The 20,044-nt window shown below is 43.5% G+C and overlaps 1 protein-coding gene across 1 annotated transcript in view; it reads left to right on the forward strand.

Annotated features, from left to right (window-relative positions):
* Nucleotides 1-5,893: 5,893 nt before the first annotated feature.
* The window catches only part of Nsg2 (neuronal vesicle trafficking associated 2), a 60,698-nt gene continuing 46,547 nt past the window's right edge, over nucleotides 5,894-20,044 (forward strand). Inside the window, exons 1-2 of the mRNA XM_008850782.3 lie at nucleotides 5,894-6,088; nucleotides 6,913-7,060. Of these exons, the coding sequence (XP_008849004.1) occupies nucleotides 6,932-7,060 (129 nt within the window). The 5' untranslated portion in view covers nucleotides 5,894-6,088; nucleotides 6,913-6,931. The remainder of the gene's footprint in view (nucleotides 6,089-6,912; nucleotides 7,061-20,044) is intronic.

A 20,044-nucleotide genomic window follows, 5' to 3' on the forward strand; every position in this document is an offset into this window, starting at 1 on the left:
GGAGCCTATGGGGGTCATTTCTCATTCAAACCACCACAGTCTCTTAATAGACTCATTCAGATAAAGGCTCCTGAATATAATTATGTCCTTTTCTGGGACTGCAGTGACCAATGGCTTTGAATGTCCTTTAAAATGCTTATTTGCTGTCTGTTTTTCCTCTCTGGTGAAGCATCTCTTCAAGGTTTTTGCTCACTTTTTCAAAGATTGTCTTCTTGTTGCTAGCTTTTAAGAGTTTTTTCTGCATTCTGGATATGGGTCCTTTGTCAGGTATATGATTTGCAAATATTTTCTCCCAGTCCATAGCTTGTCCTATCATCCTTTTATTTTTTTTTAATATTTTATTTATTATTTTTATGTGTATGAGTGTTTGCTAACATGTATGTATGTGCACCACGTGCATGCCTGGTGCCCATAGAGGCCAGAAGAGGATGCCATATTCCCTGAAACTGGAGTTACAGATGGTTGATAACCACTATGTGGGTGCTGGGAATTGAACCCAGATCCTCTGAAAGAACAGAAAGTGTTCTTAACAACTGAGCTCATGTCTTCAGCCTTCATCGTCCTTTTAATGTATCCTTGACAGAGCAAAAGTTTTAAAATTTAATGAACTCCACTTTATCAAACTGTTGATTGTGGTTTTGGTATCAAATATACAGACCCTGCCTGTTTCTAGAGCATAAAGTTTTTTTTTATGTTTTTTTTTTTCTAAATGTTATAGTCTGTCTAAATGTTTTGTGGACCTATGGTCTATTTCTGCATAAGACATGAAGTACAAGTCAAGGTTCATATTTCATCATCACTTTTTTTTTTCTGGTCTTTTTGAGACAGGCTCTCCCTATAGCCTGGAACTCACTATGTAGACCAGGCTGGCCTTGAACTCACAGGGATCCGCCTGCCTCTGCCTCCCAAGTGCTGGCCAATATCACTTTTTAAAAAGACTATCTTTCCACCATTGACTTGCATTTGAACTTTTGTGGAGAATCAGTTGACCACGTTTGTGTTGGCCTGTTTGATTGACTCCTCTCTTCCGTTAATACGTGTGTCTTTTGTCAATACAATAATGACTAAAATGCTGTGTCTTAATAGCAAATCTTAAATTAGGTAGAATGATTCTTTTTTAAAAATCTTATAGTTATTCTGGTTCCTGGGCTTTCTATACATATTTTAGAGTGATCTTGTTCATCCACAAAAATTCCTACCAAAGATTATAACAAAATATTTATCTATAAGTCAATTATTAGAGAATTGCCATCATTAGTATGGTGGTGAGTATCCAATTCACAAATACACTGTCTTCAATTATTTATGTCTTTGAACTCTTTCATAAGCATTTTGTGTTTGGGATCACACAGATCCTATATGAATTTCGCTAGACTAATACCATTATTTCATCATTTTGGAGAGCTACTGTAAGTATTTTTTAAACATTTTGGCTTCCATTTATTGGTCATATACAGAAATACGATTAATTTTTGCACATTCATGTACCTATGTTGCTAAATCCACATATTCTAAACCTTCGATTTCATGGGCTTTCCTACATAAGCATGCATGCTATGTGGAGAAGCATGAGGTTTGTATCGTTCTAGTCTATGCACCTCTCCTTGCTTCACTTCATTGGCTGGTATCTCTGTGTCTGAGGCCGAACAGGAGCAGAGAGCGAGGGCCCTAGCCTTATTCTAGTTCCCGAGGCAATGGGCAGTCACTATCTCACCCTGAGTATGACATTAACCAATTGGATCAAGTCCCTTCTATATCAAGTTTTCTGAGAGTTGTTTTTTATAATGAATGGATGCTAATTTTTATCAACTTGTTTTTCTCAGTCAATTGTATTTCTAGTATAAAGCCCATATATTCCTATTTATGGTATATTGCTATTTTGCCTATAGCTGAATTTGACTTTCTAACATTTTGTTGAAGATTTTTGCACTTACATTTATGAGATATATTGGCCTGTAAGGCTCTTATATTGCTTTGTCATTATCTTGTTTTCATGTCCTGACAGAGTGAGTTAAGGATGTTTATGTACTTTGGTGTTCTTTCTTGCCTGTGCAGACACATGTAAAGGTCAGGTCAGCACTGAGATGTCTTTGATCGCTTTCCACTTTTGGGGGTGAGGCAGGATCTCTTGTTGAACCTGAAGCTCACCATTTCAGCTAGACTGGTTGACCAGTATCTGTTTTCTGGAAGGGATCATATAAATTGGTATTCTTTCATTTTAAAATATTTGGCTGGTGGGCTAGGGAGATGGCTTAATGGCAGTGCAGGTATGAGGACCTGGGTTCAGATCCCCAGCACCTACGTGAAAGCTGGGTACAGCAGCATGCTCTTGTAATCCTAGCACTAGGGATCCAAAGGAAACAGGTAATTCTGGGGGCCTGCTGATCAGTCAGTCTAGCTGAAAGGGCCTATTGTTATCTCTGATAATTTTTCTTTCCCTGGCATCTATGTTGTTTTATACGGATACAACTACTTTGGTTTTCATCCAAACAGTGTATTTATTACTTGCCTCATAACAAAGTTGCTGCATCTAAATACCTGACAAGACTTAAAAGAAGAAAGGTTTGCTTTGGCTCCTGGTTCGGGTGTTGCAGTCCATCACCACAGGGAAGGCATGTCTGTGGGACCAGCTCCCTCCTGTCCATGGCAATGGGAGGCTGCTCCCTCAAGTCTCTGCAGGTCAGGAAGCAGAGGGCTTTCTCCTTTTCCACTTTCGTTCTTTCTGGGACTCCAGCTCAAGAGAAGGTGCTCCTCACTTTCAGGGAGGGTCTTTCCCACTCAGCTAACCCTCTTTGGAGAATCTCCCATGGACATACCCAAAGATGTGCCTCACAAATTCCTTAGGGGTTTCTTAACCCAGTCTGATTAATGATGAACATGAACCATCACATACGGTATTATCACAGTGCAGTTATCTTTGAAAACATCCTTTTTCAGTCTTTATTTTCTTTTTTCAGTTGTTCTCAAGTGATCCTTTATTGAAATATTTTCCTTTGTAGTTCTCAGTCAGCTGGACATTCCACTGCACCATTGTGCTGCCCTCTAGAATGCCGTCTGAGTGCTGTTCATCACTACTGCAGGCCACAGAAGGGAAATCCCAACAACCTCGTACAGGAATGCAGAGTCTGCAGCGAATGTTAGCGCGGTATCTGTCCGGCAATATTGGTTATCACAAGTGTGTTGCTGTTGCTGTGCTATGAGTATTGTTTTCCTGCTTCTTTCTGTCTTTGGGTAATTCCTTGAGGACTTTAACAATAAGGATAGAGGTGGAATATACTGCAGCAACCTGGGTCTATGCGCTCTGAATGGTCGCTGTAATCTTCATTCCTTCCTAACAAATTGTTTTCTCAGCATTGCAATAATCAATCTGGTAGGCTTTCCTTTTCTTTTTAAAGACCCAGGGAGTTGATCTTAGGGCCTGGACAGGCCTATCACTGACTTTTTCCTATCTGTGTAGCTTAGGTACATGACTTTGATCTTGTGATCAAGCCGAGATGACCTGGAAGAGGTGGCTGATGTTGGAGAAAACTGGATAGGTGATGAGCCTGTCATATGTTTGAAGTGCATTTTTTGTTATTTTAACATGCATTTGATTCCTATTTTTTCTCTATTTTGACAGACTTTCTAAGCAGTTTATACTGGTTACATTTCATGTAATTACTGATATGTTTAGATGTAAGTACACTATTTCATTACTTTTTGCTGCCGTGCTCTCTCTCTCTCTCATTTCTGTTTTTTCTGCCTTGTTTTGGTTAACTTTGAACTTTTTGAACTTTATTGTATTATATATTAATTTTTCTACTGCATTGCATCTTGATTATCTTTGTATCTTTTGAGCTGCCCTAGGACTAGGGTAGACATACTCAATTTTTCTCAGGTTACTTGGAATCAAAGCTTTACTTCTTCAAGTAGCCTAGGGAAATGCCCATACCTTATCATGGAGGTCATCTTCCTCCACACTGTGTGCTGGAGTTGTCTTACATATTACAAGTACATTGAAAACCTCACCAGAAGATATAATCATGTTTTTTTTTTCAACTATCAAATGCATTTTACAGGAGAATAAGCCTATTTTACTAAGAACCTCTCAACTTCATTCTTAGCAAGGTGAGATTTTCTCACATCCCTGTAGCTACCTTCCTTTCAGCCTCTTTTTTGACCTCACTGATTATCGAGCCTAGATTTCTCCTTGAAGAAAGATAGGCCCTATTCCTGGGCCTTTCTAAAGTCTTATCACCTCTGGCTTGAGAAGTGTGGGTTTTTTTGTTTTGTATTGTTTTTTCCTTTGCGAATCAAGCACGAGACATCAGAGGGAGTTTCTTTTTCTTTTGGAGCAGCAGTAATAGGGTTTACAGGTGAACTATGCAGTTGTCTACACTGTGCTAGCCTTATACAGTGTTTGAAACTATCAATCATTCCGGTCTTTGGAAATGAGGGGAAGGAAGACCAACACTGATTAGAATATTTCCCTCTCTTAATGCTGCCCTGTGCAACTCTGATGTGTTATAGCCTTTATAGGCTCATAAATCTCTTTATATACACATTTTATTCCCAAACAGTACAGACAATGTATGTGTTTTCTTGTCTTTTAGTATATGAACACTAGCTAAACACCAGTTTTGTGCAGAGCAAGACATTTTTGAAATCAGAAGTGAGTGCTCAATACCAGGACAGGTGAACCCCACGAAACGCAACATAAACACCTCTGCAGCTGGTGATCGATGACCAACACTGATTTGAATCACAACTAGAAGAGACCACTGGCAATGGACTAGACCACAGAGGATTTTTAAAAAGGTATTTGAGGGGCTGGAGAGACGAATCAGTGGTTAAGAACACTGACTGCTCTTGCAGAGGACCCAGGTTCGATTCCCAGCACCCACATGGTGGCTAACAACCATCCATAACTCTAGTTCCAGTGGATATGACACCCTCTTCTTACCTCTGCAGGCATTGCACGACATGGGTTCACTTACACACATGCAGGCATAACGCTCATACACATAAAATGAAAATAACAAATAAAAATAAATTAAAAGGGTATGGGAGAAGTCTCTACAATTGTAATGATGTGGCCATTCAGAACTTCCTTCACAGGTTAAAAGGTGTTTCCTTGGGTACCATCTTTTTCCATTGTTCACTACCACTCTGCAAGGGAAGTATTATTCTCAGAGATAAGGTAACAGAGGGTTAGAGAGTAGATGCACAATGGCCTAAATCTATCAAGTCAGCCTTGGTAGGACTGTCGCTGGGACTCTGCCCCTTCTCACACAGAACACTGAACTGGCTGTCATCTAATGTCTTACTAGGTATGAACTTTGGGGGCAGTGGGTCAGAGTTCAAATTCCTGTTCTGTGACCATATCTGGCCTGCATGATCATGGGTAATTGTGAGCAGAATACTCGCCTTTATGCAGCACTTCATACTGAATGATTTCCTGTGCTGCCTCCTTCAACATAGCACACTAAGACCCCACCATGTAGTCACTATTAGAAAATGACATTTTACTAATGAAGGGGATAGCTGAAAGAGGCTGGAAAAGTGTCCAGGACACAGGAAATACACAATCTGTATCAGTTTACTCTCTTTTGACCACAGTGTGGGTCTTTTGAACCACTGTTTTAAATATCCTTAGGCTCTTTAGGAAGTGAACCTTTTGCCTAAATAAAAAAAAAAAGAAAGGTGCCTCCTCTGGCAGTTTCCTCCCAAACTCAAGAATTGCTTTTTACACAATTGTATAATTTTTAAAAACAGATTATTGCTTATTGTAGCTAATATCCCACCCACTTTTTTAGAAACCGTTTGTTCTGCGCAGGGGTTGTGGCCATGCATGAGAAACAGCAGGTGGTGCCAGATGACAGGTGGTGCGGGAGCAGTCCCCGGTGGGAGGCGCGAGCAGGCAGGCAGGCGGCTGCCGGGAGAGCTTCTAGGCGCTGGCGCCTGCTCTCAGAAGCTCCGGATCCAGACGCACGAGAGGGCTGCTGGTTCAGCACCAGGAGCTCAGGCTGAGGAGGGAGGACTCCTGTTTGTCCTCCTCCTCCTCTACATATTGGCTTGAATCGGCTCTGACCCCCACCAGTGCAGCACAGTAAGTAGGCATTTGTTTTTGTTGTAACCACTCCCCGACATCCTCCAAATCCTTACCACCCTGTCATCCCAACAACCCTGTTTTGTCTCAGTATGCGCCATCAGCAGGATTGACAGGGAGAAATTCAGTGTGCTGGTTTTTGAGGGTGGGGTGGAAGCACCGTTTGACTTCAAAGGGAGCTGGGGGAAAATAAATGTGGTTTGTTTATTTAGTTGACAATCTTGGGATATGGGGGCTGCTAACTTTCTGTGGAAAAAAAAAAATCCTTTGGAGGCATTTTATGGCTGAATAACAGGATCAGGTTCAAGCCAGCCTGTTTTAAGAACCTGAATCTCATGTACCATTAATGTACATATTGTGTGAAAAGGTACCGCTAGAGAGACTAAATGTATTTATTGTGTTTTAGATTGCTAAAGAAAAGGCAAAATAGCAATGAGAGTGGTAAAGGGAAATGTGTCATGCTGTGGGGGACCCAAAAAATGGAATTTCCTTTTGTGTGGAGGATAAGCTTGCCACTGAAATTTCATGGATACTTAAGCTGTAGTGTCCTGATGGGTTTTTTTTAAGCTTATATTTTTCATATGGGTCTGCGATTTTTCACTAGCCCCCTAATTTGAGGGCTGTTGAACCCTGTGGGTAGTTGGCATGTTCTGATGAATAAAGAAGTTTCCCTGGACAATGGGAATCATGTCAGGAAATCTAGTGGAGATGGATGGCTAGTGCCAGATTGAATGCAGCCCCAGGGGAGCTGTTGAGGACCCATCAGCCCCTCTCCCTCTCTGCCTCACCTCCGGCTGTAACCAGAATTCTACTGCTTGCCTCAGGTCTGGGAAGAAAAGCAGGATGGTGAAGCTGAACAGTAACCCAGGAGAGAAGGGGGCCAAGCCGCCTTCAGTGGAGGATGGCTTCCAGACTGTCCCCCTCATCACACCCTTGGAGGTTAATCATTTACAGCTGCCTGCTCCGGAAAAGGTAATAGGTATTCTTCCTTTTCAGTGGTCCCCAGGTTACCCCCATGCCAGGAACAAAACAGAAAAATGTTTTTTTACCCTCCTAAACCCTCTCATTCCACCAGCTACCAAATATGCCCTGTTTCTTGGGAAACATTTCCTCCAGAGCTAAGACATCTCTTGTCTTATTTCAGATCTATGGTGCTTATTCATTTTGTTCATATCTACATACATAGGAAAGCAAATGACTATTTCCCTGCTGAGATTTTGTCATGGCAGATGAATACACCTACCTAAGCTTCTAGATGGTGACAGAGGGAAAACCTCTCTTGTTTTTCTTGAGGTGGTGTTTCAAAAATTGATTGGTATATATCTGGAGACAGAGAACTGGATTCAGTCCAACAGCTTTCAGTTTGCACCTGCTAAGGTCTTGTCCCTATACCAGGAGTTGCTTATAAAAAGACAAAGTTACAAAATCCTTCTTCAAATGAACATAGTGTGTCATGGTAAATGCTCTACCCAAGCATTACAAAGATTTGGAGAGTACAAAGAGTGGGGAGGAGCTGGGAGAGGACTGGGAGGACAGGTTAGATGAGCCAAGGTAAGTAAAAGCTTTACAGGTTTGGGGAAGGAACAGTGTATTCAAGGCAATGGTACAAGTGTATGTTCAGAACGAGACTGGAGAACAGCATCTGGGGAGGCGAGGCTGGGAAGAGCTTGTGGCTCATGGCACATCTCCTGACATGGAGGAAAGGACATGAATGGAGGTGGCAGAGAGGTGGCATCCCGTGAACATAGGTGGGAGAAATATTGTTTAAGATCTACCCAAGAGAACTTGGGGTTTTAGAATGTGAGCTCTTGCACATCACAAGAGAGATGTGCAGATAAACGATCCTGTTCGCAGTCCAGGAGCAAACAATGGATCATTCCATCTGTTTGATTTCTTTCATTGGCATCTCCAGGAAGGCACTGTGTGTCTTAACCAGTTGCCTCAATCCAATCAATGAAGAGGAGCTAAAGCTAGATAAAGAGCCTGTCTGATGGGCTGGGGCTGAGTCATTTGTTTTGAAAGCACAGAGGTTTTCAATATAAGAATGTGCTGGGGTGGGTGGTAGAAATAAAGCACTTCTGAGTTAGCCTGAGGAAAAAACAACTTTGAACAGGGAATTAATGCTCCAAAACTTGAAGAGACAGTGCTGAGTACTTGCTTCATGCACATCAGCCACTCTTGGTTTTTGGCTACATGTTGGAAACACCAGGAGATTTTAAAACTCCTCATCTTGAGGCTACACCCCACAACATTTCTATCAGAATCTCTAGGTATCCATATGAATAGTCTCCCCAAATGCCTCTCATGTATGACCAAAGTTGAGCAACTATATGCAAGGAGTCAGGGACTCTGCCCTCACATTTAGAAACCAAAATTTGGAGCTGCCTAAGCTCATGGAAATGCCTGGGCCTGCACTCAGGCAAAAGAGGAAGTGTGAAGGAATACTCACTGTCTAGAAACTCCGAAGCCTAATGACTACACCTTGCAGAGCTTCATGTCTCTTAACAGGGGTGTAATGAAAAGGGACTGTGGGGAGGCCACCTCCCCACAACCTTCCACACAGTTACAGACCACCCAGAGATAAGTGTGGTCTCTTTCAGCCTCTACTCCTCACCCTCTCTGAGGGCTTTCTTTTCTCACTGACAAGCAGTCCAGATGTTCCAGAAAGTCACCCCAACTCCAGAAGAATAAACCAGCTCTCTTCTAGTGGACCTGCATGTATGGGAAAGGAAATGGTGTATCCTGAAGGATGTGTTGGGTTCCTACAGGGCCACACCTCATACTTCCTCTCATGTTCCTAACAAAACCCTTCTACCAGGTGGACGGTGACGTCCTCTTTTGTGAAGAAGACCACATACAGGTCGTCAGAACCAAGTTAGATGTGACTTCAGAAGTCAAGTGGCACAAAACAGAGTGAAAAAGAGTAATTAACATTTTCAAGTTAAATGCTAGGTATTGTCCCAAGCTGGATCTACACACACACACACACACACACACACACACACACACACACACAGAGGAGAGCAGCAGGGATAACACACACACACACACACACACACACACATTCTGCAATTTTACTTCATTAGTAAACAATCCAATAAGGGAGTTGCTACTTTGATTAAATTTTTAAAGAAACGCAGACATAGGCTAGTAATATAAATTCTCAAAGCAAAGACTGGTGAAGCATCCTGGGTATAGAACTTTCCACTTCAGGAACAAGGAGTAAACTGGTCTATAATCCACAGATTTGGTCTTTATTTCTAATTCAGTTACTAACCCACTCTTAGGTCTGATGTATCTTCTCTGAGTGGGAAATTAATAGTGTTCTGTGTTCATATTTAGATTATATGATTTTTATAGTTTTCAGTGCAGGGAACTGAAGTAGGGTATCATGCGAATATATTAGGCAAGTGCTCTACCGCTAAGCTACATCCCCAGCACAGATCTTTTGGTCTTTACAAAAGCAAACACAATTTTTTCCCCTAACAACAAAACCAATGTGTTAAAGGTTGAATTCCAGTCTAGATGCCAATTTCTCTAACCAGTACTTACCAATATGAACTCTGGAGACACTTCTTTAAGGTGGATTCCAATCCATGCTCCCCCTTTTACTGGTGTACCCTTAGCTAAGGACTCTGGCACACTTTTCTTTGGGGGTGTGGCCACTGGTAGATGCCATACTCCCAAAGAAAAATGACTCTCTTTCCTCCAGCAGCCATCAACTGATAACTCCTCAGCTATAGGTGGGGCCTCATGAACCCCTCCCCTATCCATGGAATTTTACTTAGTCCATTTTCTGTTGTCATAACAAAAACCTGAGGCTAGGTACTTTGCAAAGAGAAGAGCTTTATCTAGCTCACAGTTTTAGAGGCTAAAAGTCCAGAAAGCCTGGCGCCAGCTATGGCTGGATCCAGAATGTGGCAGATGGTATCAAGCTGGAAGCATGTGAAAGAAGGAGAGATCACATGGTGAGACAGAAAATAAAAGGCTTACTTAGCTCTTTAGAAAACTAACTGGAATCCCAGAAGAAGGAAGTGCCCCCAATGACCTCATCATCTCCCTCTACACCCCACCTCTTAATGGTTCCATCTTCCTCAAGATAGCTACACTGAGGACCCAGTTCCAGTACATGGCCAAGGATGCTCTCAATATACTACAGTAAACATCATGGCTCTCATCTGCCCTTCAAAAGAATTATTCTGTGCAAATGTCAATAAGGCACACATTGGGAAACCCTGTCCTACTGTTTTCTGTGCTTTCCAGAACACTGCCCCTTTTCCTCCTTCCTCATGCCCTTCTCAACCTTGCCAGTTTGATAAAACAATATTCATCTTCCTAAGCCAAGATGACTTGAACTTGGTCCCCTCAGCACCTTCCCTGACCACCATCAAGTATAGCTCTGGTTATAATGATCATACAGAAAGGTACTCACTCCTCCATCCACCAGTGTGCCCATCTAGCCATCTCTCCACTCACTTATGCAGCAAATCTTGATGGATGCTTCCTATGTGCTTGCTTGGCTAAGTATGCATAGTCATGAAAAGACAGTATGGCTATAGCCTTCATGAAGCTTCCAGCACAATGGAGAAGAGAGACTTCAAGTCACCACACAAACAGAAGTACATAGATAATAAGCTGTGGGAAAGACTCCTGAAGCAAGAATAAGGTGCTTAATGCAAGAAAGGACAAAACTTAGGAGAGGTCTAATGATGCCAGGGAAGCAGCATCAGCTGAACCTTGCTGAGGGGAATAGAGGCAGAGTAACCAGCATGTAGGCAGGCATGGAGGAGGGACAGGCACGGAGCAGGCTGGTGGGAGATGCTAAAAGACCCAAAGACTTAGGAGATAAGGACAAGGAAGTGAGCACCAGGTCCCAGAAGGCCCAGCATATTGTTTTGAATGTGTGTATGTGTTAAGAAGGGGTTTAAAGCAGCAGCACAACAGGATCCAGAGTCCCATTCTATGAAGGTGCTGCATGGGCCACCCTAGGGACAACAGACAGACTCAGTCCCAGGATGGGTCTTCAGGAGTTTTTTCTTTGCTTCCATTCCTTCTAGTATAGCCACACCCCAAAGAGAGGTGGTCAGGTTTCCTGTCCCACCACATGCAGCGGGAGAAGAGAAAAGAGCAGAAGGCAGGAGCCTGGCTAGAAGATACAGCTGTGTCAGGATGGATGGTGGTGGTTGGGACTGGCAGAGTGGGAACAGGTGGGTGGGTTCTCATTGAGACCTGGCAGCAGATAGTGGGCAATGTTTGAATAAGGCTCCCTGTTCCTTGTGTAGTTTAAAACTGGGCTCCATTTCTTCACTGGAAAGGTGCAGAAACAAACCAAGCAGGTAAGTATCCTTCTCCAGATTGTGGGAACAAGCACCCGAGAAATTGGGACACCAGTTCTGCCTTTGGGGCCTTGAAACCATAATAGTTCAGATATTCTGACACAGCCTGTGAGGGTTTTACCTTGACTCCCACTTTGCAGTGCAGAAGTGGCTGAGATTTGCAGGAAGGTATCCTGGGATACCAGCAGGTGCACGGTAGGGCTGTAGAAAAATGACAGTCAGGCACAAGCCCACCTTGGCAAAGCCCAAGCCATCCATGCACTTGGCCAGCCAGCTGCCAGGCTCCCAGCATGCTCCTTTCCTTTCTGCTGATTGCTAAGTCTTGTGAGTCTTGGGTGGTGTGCCTGGGCTTAGAAGAGAGGAATGGTAAGATTCTAAGATCAGTTATTGACATCTGACATGCTTCAGAGTTCTTGTGGTAGAACATAAGTATTTTGTAATCTTAGAGACCTGGGCCCAAATCTTTGCTAAGAGGCATATACTGGGGACTTTCTGCAAATCATTTAGTCTCCCTGAATTTTGTGTTGTTTGAACTGCAAAATGGACATAGTATCCACCTAACAAGTTACTAAGAAAGAAAAATGTGAAAATTTTCTAACCATTCTAGCTCAGGCATGACACAGAGAGAGCGCAATGATAACGTTTCCACTCTTTCCTGGACACTCAGGCTGTATCGCCTAACAGTGTGTCGGGGAGAAGACAAAATCAGAATGAGCTGAGAATGAAGAAAGAGCTTTCAAGGTGAGGGCAGGAGTGGGATACGGCTTCATACACAGCAGACCTGGAAGGAGCATGGGCCAAGGGCCTGCTTGCCTGTTCTGAGGTTGAGTGACAAGTCCTGCCCCCTCCACTGTCTTACTTTTCTCTGTGACAGAGTCTGAGAAAAGTCAACCTCTCCCCCAATACAGAGGTGTATCAGAGGGTTCTAAGCTTCTCCACACTGAGGTAAGGCTCTGACCAGGCAACTCCTCCAAGTATATCTAAAATGATCAATAAGGATCATAAAGGATTCTCTGTAGTTTATAAACATAATAATTTTAAACAATTATCTTTTACTTAAAGGATTGGCAAAAATATTGATAATGTTCATGTTGGTAATTATGGTGAAAACCTGACCTCAATTCATGCATTTTTTAGTTAAATTGAATATATATATAGTCTTTTTGAAACAGGGTCTCCCTGTAGCCCCAGGTCACCTGGAACTCACTATGTAGACCAGGCTCACCTTGAACTCACAGCGATTCACCTGCCTCTGCCTCCCAAGTGCTGAGACTACAGGCGTGTGCCACCACGGCTGTATATTTTCATTTTTTGCCATTCTTATATGAATAAGAATTCTGTGGCATTGTCATACATGCATGTTTTCATACTTGTTCTTAATCCCCCCCACTGTCCTCCCCATGCCACTCCCCCCTCTTGCTAGCCCCTCCCTCTTCCCTGTAGTCTTCCTTTCTGCCTTTACATTCCACATATTCTCTTGGCCCCCCTCCTCCCTCCCTTTAGGCACTTTCCTCTGGCTCTCACTACATTCTTGTTGGTTGTATAAGTTGATGCAGTGTCTTTCAACAGGCATTTTACATTGCTATATATATCACCTGATTTTTGTGCTTCATATTGGTAAGCATATAGGCATCATGACTGTAGTCATGCAAAATCCTATAGATATTACCAAAAAAGATGGGGGAGGAGTGATTTGGACTATTCCAGGAGAAAAAACTGGTTAAGTAAACTCAGACGTAAAGATGTTATGAGGATGAGACAGCTGCCTAGCTTGCAGAGAGATGTAAGGGACAGACACCCTGAGCAGTGACAATGACCTCACTTATGGAATTGATGTGTGTAGTTTCTATTCCAAAGTTTCATTTTATTTTTTTAAAATGTTATTTTTAAAATTATGTGTATATGTATGTAGGTTTATATACAGGAGTGCAGTACCCGTGGAAGCCAGAAGAAAGCATTGGATCCCATGTAGCTGGAGTTTAGGCAGTTGTGAGCCACCCGGCTCATGCTGGGAATTGAGCTTGGGTCCTCTGAGAGAGCAATATGTGTTAACTGCTGAGCCATCTCTCTGGTCCCTAAAGTTTTATTTTTGATTGATACATGAAAACTCTACATATTTCTAGGGAAAAATATGATGCTTTGATACATGTATACATTGTTTAAAATAAAATATACACAATGGAACCTTATTTAGCTATAAAAGATTAAAATGATGTCATTTCTGACAACATGGATAAACTTGAAGGACACTATATATATATATATATATATGGTTTAAACTGCTAAGGTTTGAGAAGTAGGAGTGGGTTTGGTAGGGGCCATTTGAAGGTTTTTACTCTGTAATTTTCAATTTTATAACTATGAACCTATATCAAAAATGTTAACAAATTCCCATTTCACCAAAGATGAACCAGCCTAGGAGAGTCAATGTGACTTGCTCACTTTCATACAGTGTGAGTCCCGGGGGAGAGTTGTAGATTTGGGAGTTAAGAGGCTCATTTGAGGCCATATTGGCCAAACTTACATTTTCTCTCTGAGAAAGCCAAAGGCCTGGCACAGAAATGAGCCCTGGAAAGAGCCCAGAGCTGGGTAGTCGCTCCACACTAGCTTTTGACTCATCTTGCTATGTGATCTGAGCCAAATGCCTCCCTTCTCTGGGCTCTAGTCGCCCCTTGCATAAATGGATGGCACTGTACAGACTGCCACTAACTCTGAGCACTGACATTTTCCCCATGTTCTCCACCCAACACCAGCTTTCCAGATCCCAGGAAAAGATTCTAACCCAAGAAGAATGTGTGAGATGAGGAGCAGGGCAGGCAAAGGGAGACCCTCTGTCTGAAGGCTCAACTGAGGCAGTTGAGGCCTCTCTGGCCTCTTTCACCTTCTGGCCTCTCTGTTCTGGTCCATGAACATGCAGCAATGGTTCAGAGTCCTGCAGCATTGGTGACCTCAGGACCAGAATGTATGAGATGGCACTGGGTCTGAGCTGCCTCCTAGTGATCACATGAGGGCGTGGTATCACTCTCTAGGATGCAATTTCATCTGTACAGTAGTGATAATCACCCACACTTTCTGAAGTGCTTGAGAGGGCTTGCTAGGTACAAAAGGACAGAAAGCTTTGGACGTAGTGCTAGGCACAAAATGGACAAGGAAGCACTTGATGCTGTTGTTTGTTCACTGGCTCAACCAGCTCCCTCCCACCAGCCGGTGACTGACCCCACTGAGGCTAGCATTCTGCATCTGGGAAGTAGGAAGAATTACAGTGACTTTAAAGAAGGCATTTGCGGACTGGAGGAAGGATGAGGGTTAAGGCAGCCTTTCTCAGCCCTGCCCCCAGTGTGAAGTCCGGCCCCAGGGCCCTCAGCCAGGAATGCTACAGGAATGGATGAACTGAGGCTGCCATCACACAGGTCTATTTTTGGCTTATCCGGGTCCAGCTCATAAAAATACAATCTTGCTCCTTGTCAGCATTTCTGCACCTGTATTTATCGTTTCTGCCAATCCGGGGACTTGCCATGTGGAAACCTCTTCATTATTGATAATCCGGCGAAGTAGTATTTTAATTTTTTATGATCTGTACTCTGAGCCATCTGAATCACCATGTATTTTCTGGCCTTGCCAATGAAGGGGGACTTAGAAGTAGACAGGGGATCCTTTGGAGATGAATAATTTATCCCACTTTCACAATGTCAGTTATGTTAAATTATAGTCTCCCTATTAGCGTTGACAGGACAATGGGGACCAGCTATAAACAGGAAAAGAAAGCAAAGTGACTTTGCCACACCCACAAAATCTGAAAACCTGGAACCTCATTTTTCAAATGTCTGTAAAACCCTACTTTTAATGATGAAAAGACTAGAAAAGAATTTTTCTTCATTCTTCTCCGCTTCCCCCACCCCATCCCATTTCTGTTATAAATCAAGGCACACAGGGCTCTGTTTCACTCCATTTTCTTTACTGCAGGAAGAAGAAAAATGTCTGAAATAGAGCTTTTGTTTGCAAGTCCCCCCAACTCTCTCTCTCTCTCTTTCCCTCCCTCCCTCCCTCCCTCCCCCTTATGCCTTTGTACTCTGTCTTTAGAGTAACATTACCGTATATTTTCTATAAAGAAGGGAAATGTTTCTGGCTTCATTGCATAGGAACAAAGCCCCAAGCTTCGTGCAGTCCCAATAGCTGCTAGCTTCAGTGTGTCATAGGCTGGGCTTTCCCACTCTGCCTCCTCCCTTGGCTGGGCCGCTCCTCCTAAACTGCCCTTCTAGAAGGCTGTTCTCTTGCTTATCCTTCTTCAGCTCCTTGCTGCCCACAGGTCATCTCAAAGGCACTGAGGGTGGCCTGCCCTCCAGCCTTATCTCTGCTCCCCTCATGGCCCTACTCTCCGAACTCAAAGTTATCTGTTTTGGTTCTGCCAGGGGTCAGCCTCCTGGGCATCTTCTGAGTGTTTGCTGGTATGTGCTACTGCCTCAGTCTAGAAAGGTCTTTTCCTTGAGTTTGGAGAGGCAGGAATGGAAGCCAGAAAGCTGCCCAGAGCCAAATAAATGGAGAATTAAGGATGGGGGATGAGAAAGTATCACTAGATAAATGAGCTAATCTGAGAAAATCTGGGAGAGACTGCAGCTGGTAGACTGGGGGAATGGATTTGGAAACTGAAGGGGAGGAAGGGATCAGGCGTGAATCCTGTATTTGGTTTGAAATAAACAATGGTACAGATAATGTCATTTTTTCAAGCTCAGGTTCCATGAACACGCCAAGGGCAAGATAGATGGGAAAGGTGGTGGATCAGGGCCCTAGAGCTTGAACATGGCCACGGTAAATTTAGGTGTGTGGATCCAGGACAAGTACCCAGTAGATTCACTGAGCGTTGTGTGAGCTCTGGGTAGAGGTATACACTGAGTCAGAAGAATGGAAGGTAGACTTGGCAGTGATGCAGTGAGAGAATGCTCAGGGCTGGGCTTGCACAAGGATGGAGAGTGGCCATGATGTTGCTCTGAAAAATTCAATGTCATAAAAGCATAAAGAGGCCAGGTAGAAAAGGAGGGGCCTGGAGAAGACGCCCGAGGAGGGCTGGTCAGTACAAGAGAAGACTACCAAGGCCAAAGGAGCAGAAAGTCTCAGGAGGAAAGAGAAGGAGAAAGCAGGCCTGTCCACTTACAATAGGATTGTGTCCAGATAAAACTATCTGGTTTGAAAATATTCCTAGTCAGAAGTGCGTATAACTCACACAGCTTCCTATATAGCCTGGCTTAACAACACAGTGCTCTGTGGAGTCGCTCCTCATGCTCATGGCCCAGGCTGCCACTGTCCAGCAGAGAGATCTAGACTAGGAAAGGTCAAAATGAAGAATTCCAAGTTCAGTTTGTATTGAATGTGCAAAGCTGATGGTGGAACCATGGTACATTGGGGATCATCTGTGTCCCTGACAGCTCAGAGAGGATAAGGACTGTTCACTGGCCATTTGTTCCAAGCTGAGGGGCCAAACCACTTGAAATGGAGATGGGCCTCTAAGAAGATGTCATGGTGACCTTGAAGTACTATGTAACAGCCCTGGAGGAAGTGTGGCTTCTCTGAAAAGAGCAGAGCAGAGAGGAGAGTGCACATGCCAGGCACCTGACTGTTCCTCGGCCTGTCCCTGAAGCTAAAAGAAGGGTTTTCATTAGAAAATTGCCCAGGACACAAGGAACATTTTTTTCATTGGTGTTCAAAGAAAAACAAGATGCAGATGAGAGGGCTCTGACCCCAAATCAGCATCTCCTAATCCCATCGCTGCAAGTGAAGACTGTGCATATTTAAAATAAATATCATCTATAATATGCAAGTCAATTACATGTTAGATATACAGTGATCTGAAGACGTCAGTGAAATCCCAGTGTCTAAAAAGCCTTTGGGGTTCTGATTTCTTGTGTTTAACATATGTGTGGGACTCACCATGGACATGTGAGATCCCTGTATACAGCACTCACATTTTAACAAACCACAATGCATCCATCCTCCTGCTGATGGACCTTGTTCCTAGTTTGGGGGCTATTGTGAAGAACATTCTCTGAATGTGTCATCTTTTGGTTGGTCTATTATACTTTTTGAACTGACATTCTGCTGACACCTAGGAAATATACCAATTTTGATATGTTTATTTAGTATTTGGCTATCTTATGGAAGTCTAGTAACTTTTTATTTCATTTTCATGGGTTTTCTTGGAATATATTTGCATCGTATATAAAACTTGTCTCCAAGAGCAGAAAACCAACAGTAAGTGGAATTGAGGCCTAAAGAGCGTATATTTTCCCTATGACTGCAGAGCTCAGCATGGGTCAGGTGTGGTCCGGGGACAGAGTCTCTGGCCTGTCTCTATTCTCTGGGTGACTCTTGGCTTTGCCCTTCTTGGTGGGCTACCTTTGTTCCCCTTAAAGTAGCACTTCCAGAATTGAAATCCTTCCTGTACCATGCAAAGGAAAAGCATCTTCTCAGGGACACCCATGGAAACCAAGGAGGCTTTTCCCACAAGGCCATAGCCAATGCTGCCTCATATCTCATTGATCTGAACTGAACAATGTGCCAATGTCAAGGCCACTCAAATTGATGGGATTGATGGGATAGCATTCTGTGGTTGGCTAGACCTGACCAGGGATCATCTTCATCACTGGGATGAATGAAGCCCACAAGATCACAAGACTGCCACACAGTGGGGTAGGGTGCAATCCTAAAAGGAGTACCAGGGAGCTTCTGACAGAGAAAGGAAAGAGATGCTTGAGAAGTATTTCAATTACTTTTTGTTGCTGTGATAAAACACCATGACCAAAAGCAACTTATGGGAGAAAGAGTTGATTTTAACTTAGGGCTCCAGAGGGAGAGTCCTTAATGTCAAGGGAGGTAAGGCAGCAAGCAGCCAGAGCAGGGAGCTGAGAGATCACATCTTCAACCACCAACAGGAAGCAGAGAGAGAGAGAGAGAGAGAGAGGAGAGAAGAGAGAGAACTGAAGTGGGCAAGGCTATAAACCTCAAAGCTTGCCCCCAGTGACCTACTTCCTCCAGCCAGTCTCCACCTCCTAAAGGTTCTATGACCTCCCCAAACACCACTGTCAGCTAGGGGCCAAGTGCTCAAATACCTGAGCCTATGGGGGACATTTCTCATGCAAACCACGACAAGAAGCAATTTTAAAATGCTTCCTGTTAGGACAGTTAGAGTGCTAATGCCTGTGATGATTTCTCATGATGTCATCCAAAAACCCGTATTTTTCAATTTTATCTCTTGGCTCAACATGTTGACCAGAATATAGGGTCTTTCTGATTTACACAATGATGACAATGTTTTTAAGCTTAATCAGAAGTTCTAGGAAGGATTTTATCTGGGAAGGCAATGGGAAGGACTCAGAAGCAAACACTACCATATCTGCTGTGTGAGGGGAAGGATGGGAGACCAGGCTGACAGCCATGGATGTAGATGGGGTGGGACTGAACTAAGAGGTGAGGAGATGGGGCTGGCAATATGGAAGTAGACTAGTTTCCTACTGTTGTCTTAAACCAACACAAAGTTAGTACCTCATAGTTTTCGTAGCTCAATAGCATAGTTAGGTCCTATGCTCAAGGTCTAAGTCTGAAGTCAGGTGGCGTACTCTCGGTACAGTTGAGGGCAGGCTGTACTCTTTGTTTAGTGCTGAATTCTCTTCTAAGCTCATTTGAACTGTTGGCTAATTCTGTTCCTTGTGGTTGCAAGACAGAAGCCCTCATTTTCTTCTTGGCTGTCAGCTTTGGCTTACCTTCAGGTTTTGACTGTATAGCCCTGTCACAGCTTGTCAGGGTAGCTAGGCAGGGCAAGGAGAGGATCTCTTTTCTGTCCTCCAGAGTTTTACAACACCATTCAATCACGGGAGGGACCCTATGAGGCAACATGAAGAACATGAAAACAGAATATCCCTCCCTTCTGTCCTCCCCATAAGCCCTCACCTGAGTCTGACTGCACTGAGTCACTATTGTAAGCAGCCGACGTCTTGCTTTTCGCTGTTGGAGGGGGAGACTACAAAGAGAGCTGGACACAGCAGCAGGATTTACACCAGACAGTAGCCTCTGAAGGTTGGGGAAGGAGGGTAAATCATATGGGCTGGGGCCCTGGTCCCAGAACTAGCTCGTAAGGGCCACATGTCAAATGCTTACTACACACTAGTGATTCCCCCATTCCTTCCTTCTTGAGCTATATGGAGTCAACAGCCTGCCTCATGGGCCTTAAAGAACATTCTCCATAAAAGAATTCTTACCCCAGTCAATACAATTGCACACTGTCTCCAGGAAAAGTTCGTGGAAGTTTTCAATGAGAATTCTGCTGATTTAAAGCATATGGGAATTAAGAGGGATTCTGGTTAGAAGATTGCTTCTTTTCAGCTGTGTGACCTCAGGTAAGTGCCTTTGCTTCTCTGAGCTTCAGTTTCCTTATCAGGAAGATGGAACTAGTAAGTTGTAGGTAAGGTAGATGAAGTGATTGTTGTACTTCTGACAAGCACTAAATGGGTTAAAATTCTAATCACCTTCATCTCACTTCCCTTTCAAAGGAAACTTACTAAGTAGAGATTATGAAGAGACAAACTATACTAGGTGAGGCCCCAAGGCTCAGTTCCTCTGTTCTTCATAATGT

The sequence above is a fragment of the Nannospalax galili genome, unplaced genomic scaffold (genome assembly GCF_000622305.1).
Source record: "Nannospalax galili isolate Female #2095 unplaced genomic scaffold, S.galili_v1.0 scaffold104, whole genome shotgun sequence".
In the NCBI taxonomy this organism is placed as follows: domain Eukaryota; kingdom Metazoa; phylum Chordata; class Mammalia; order Rodentia; family Spalacidae; genus Nannospalax; species Nannospalax galili.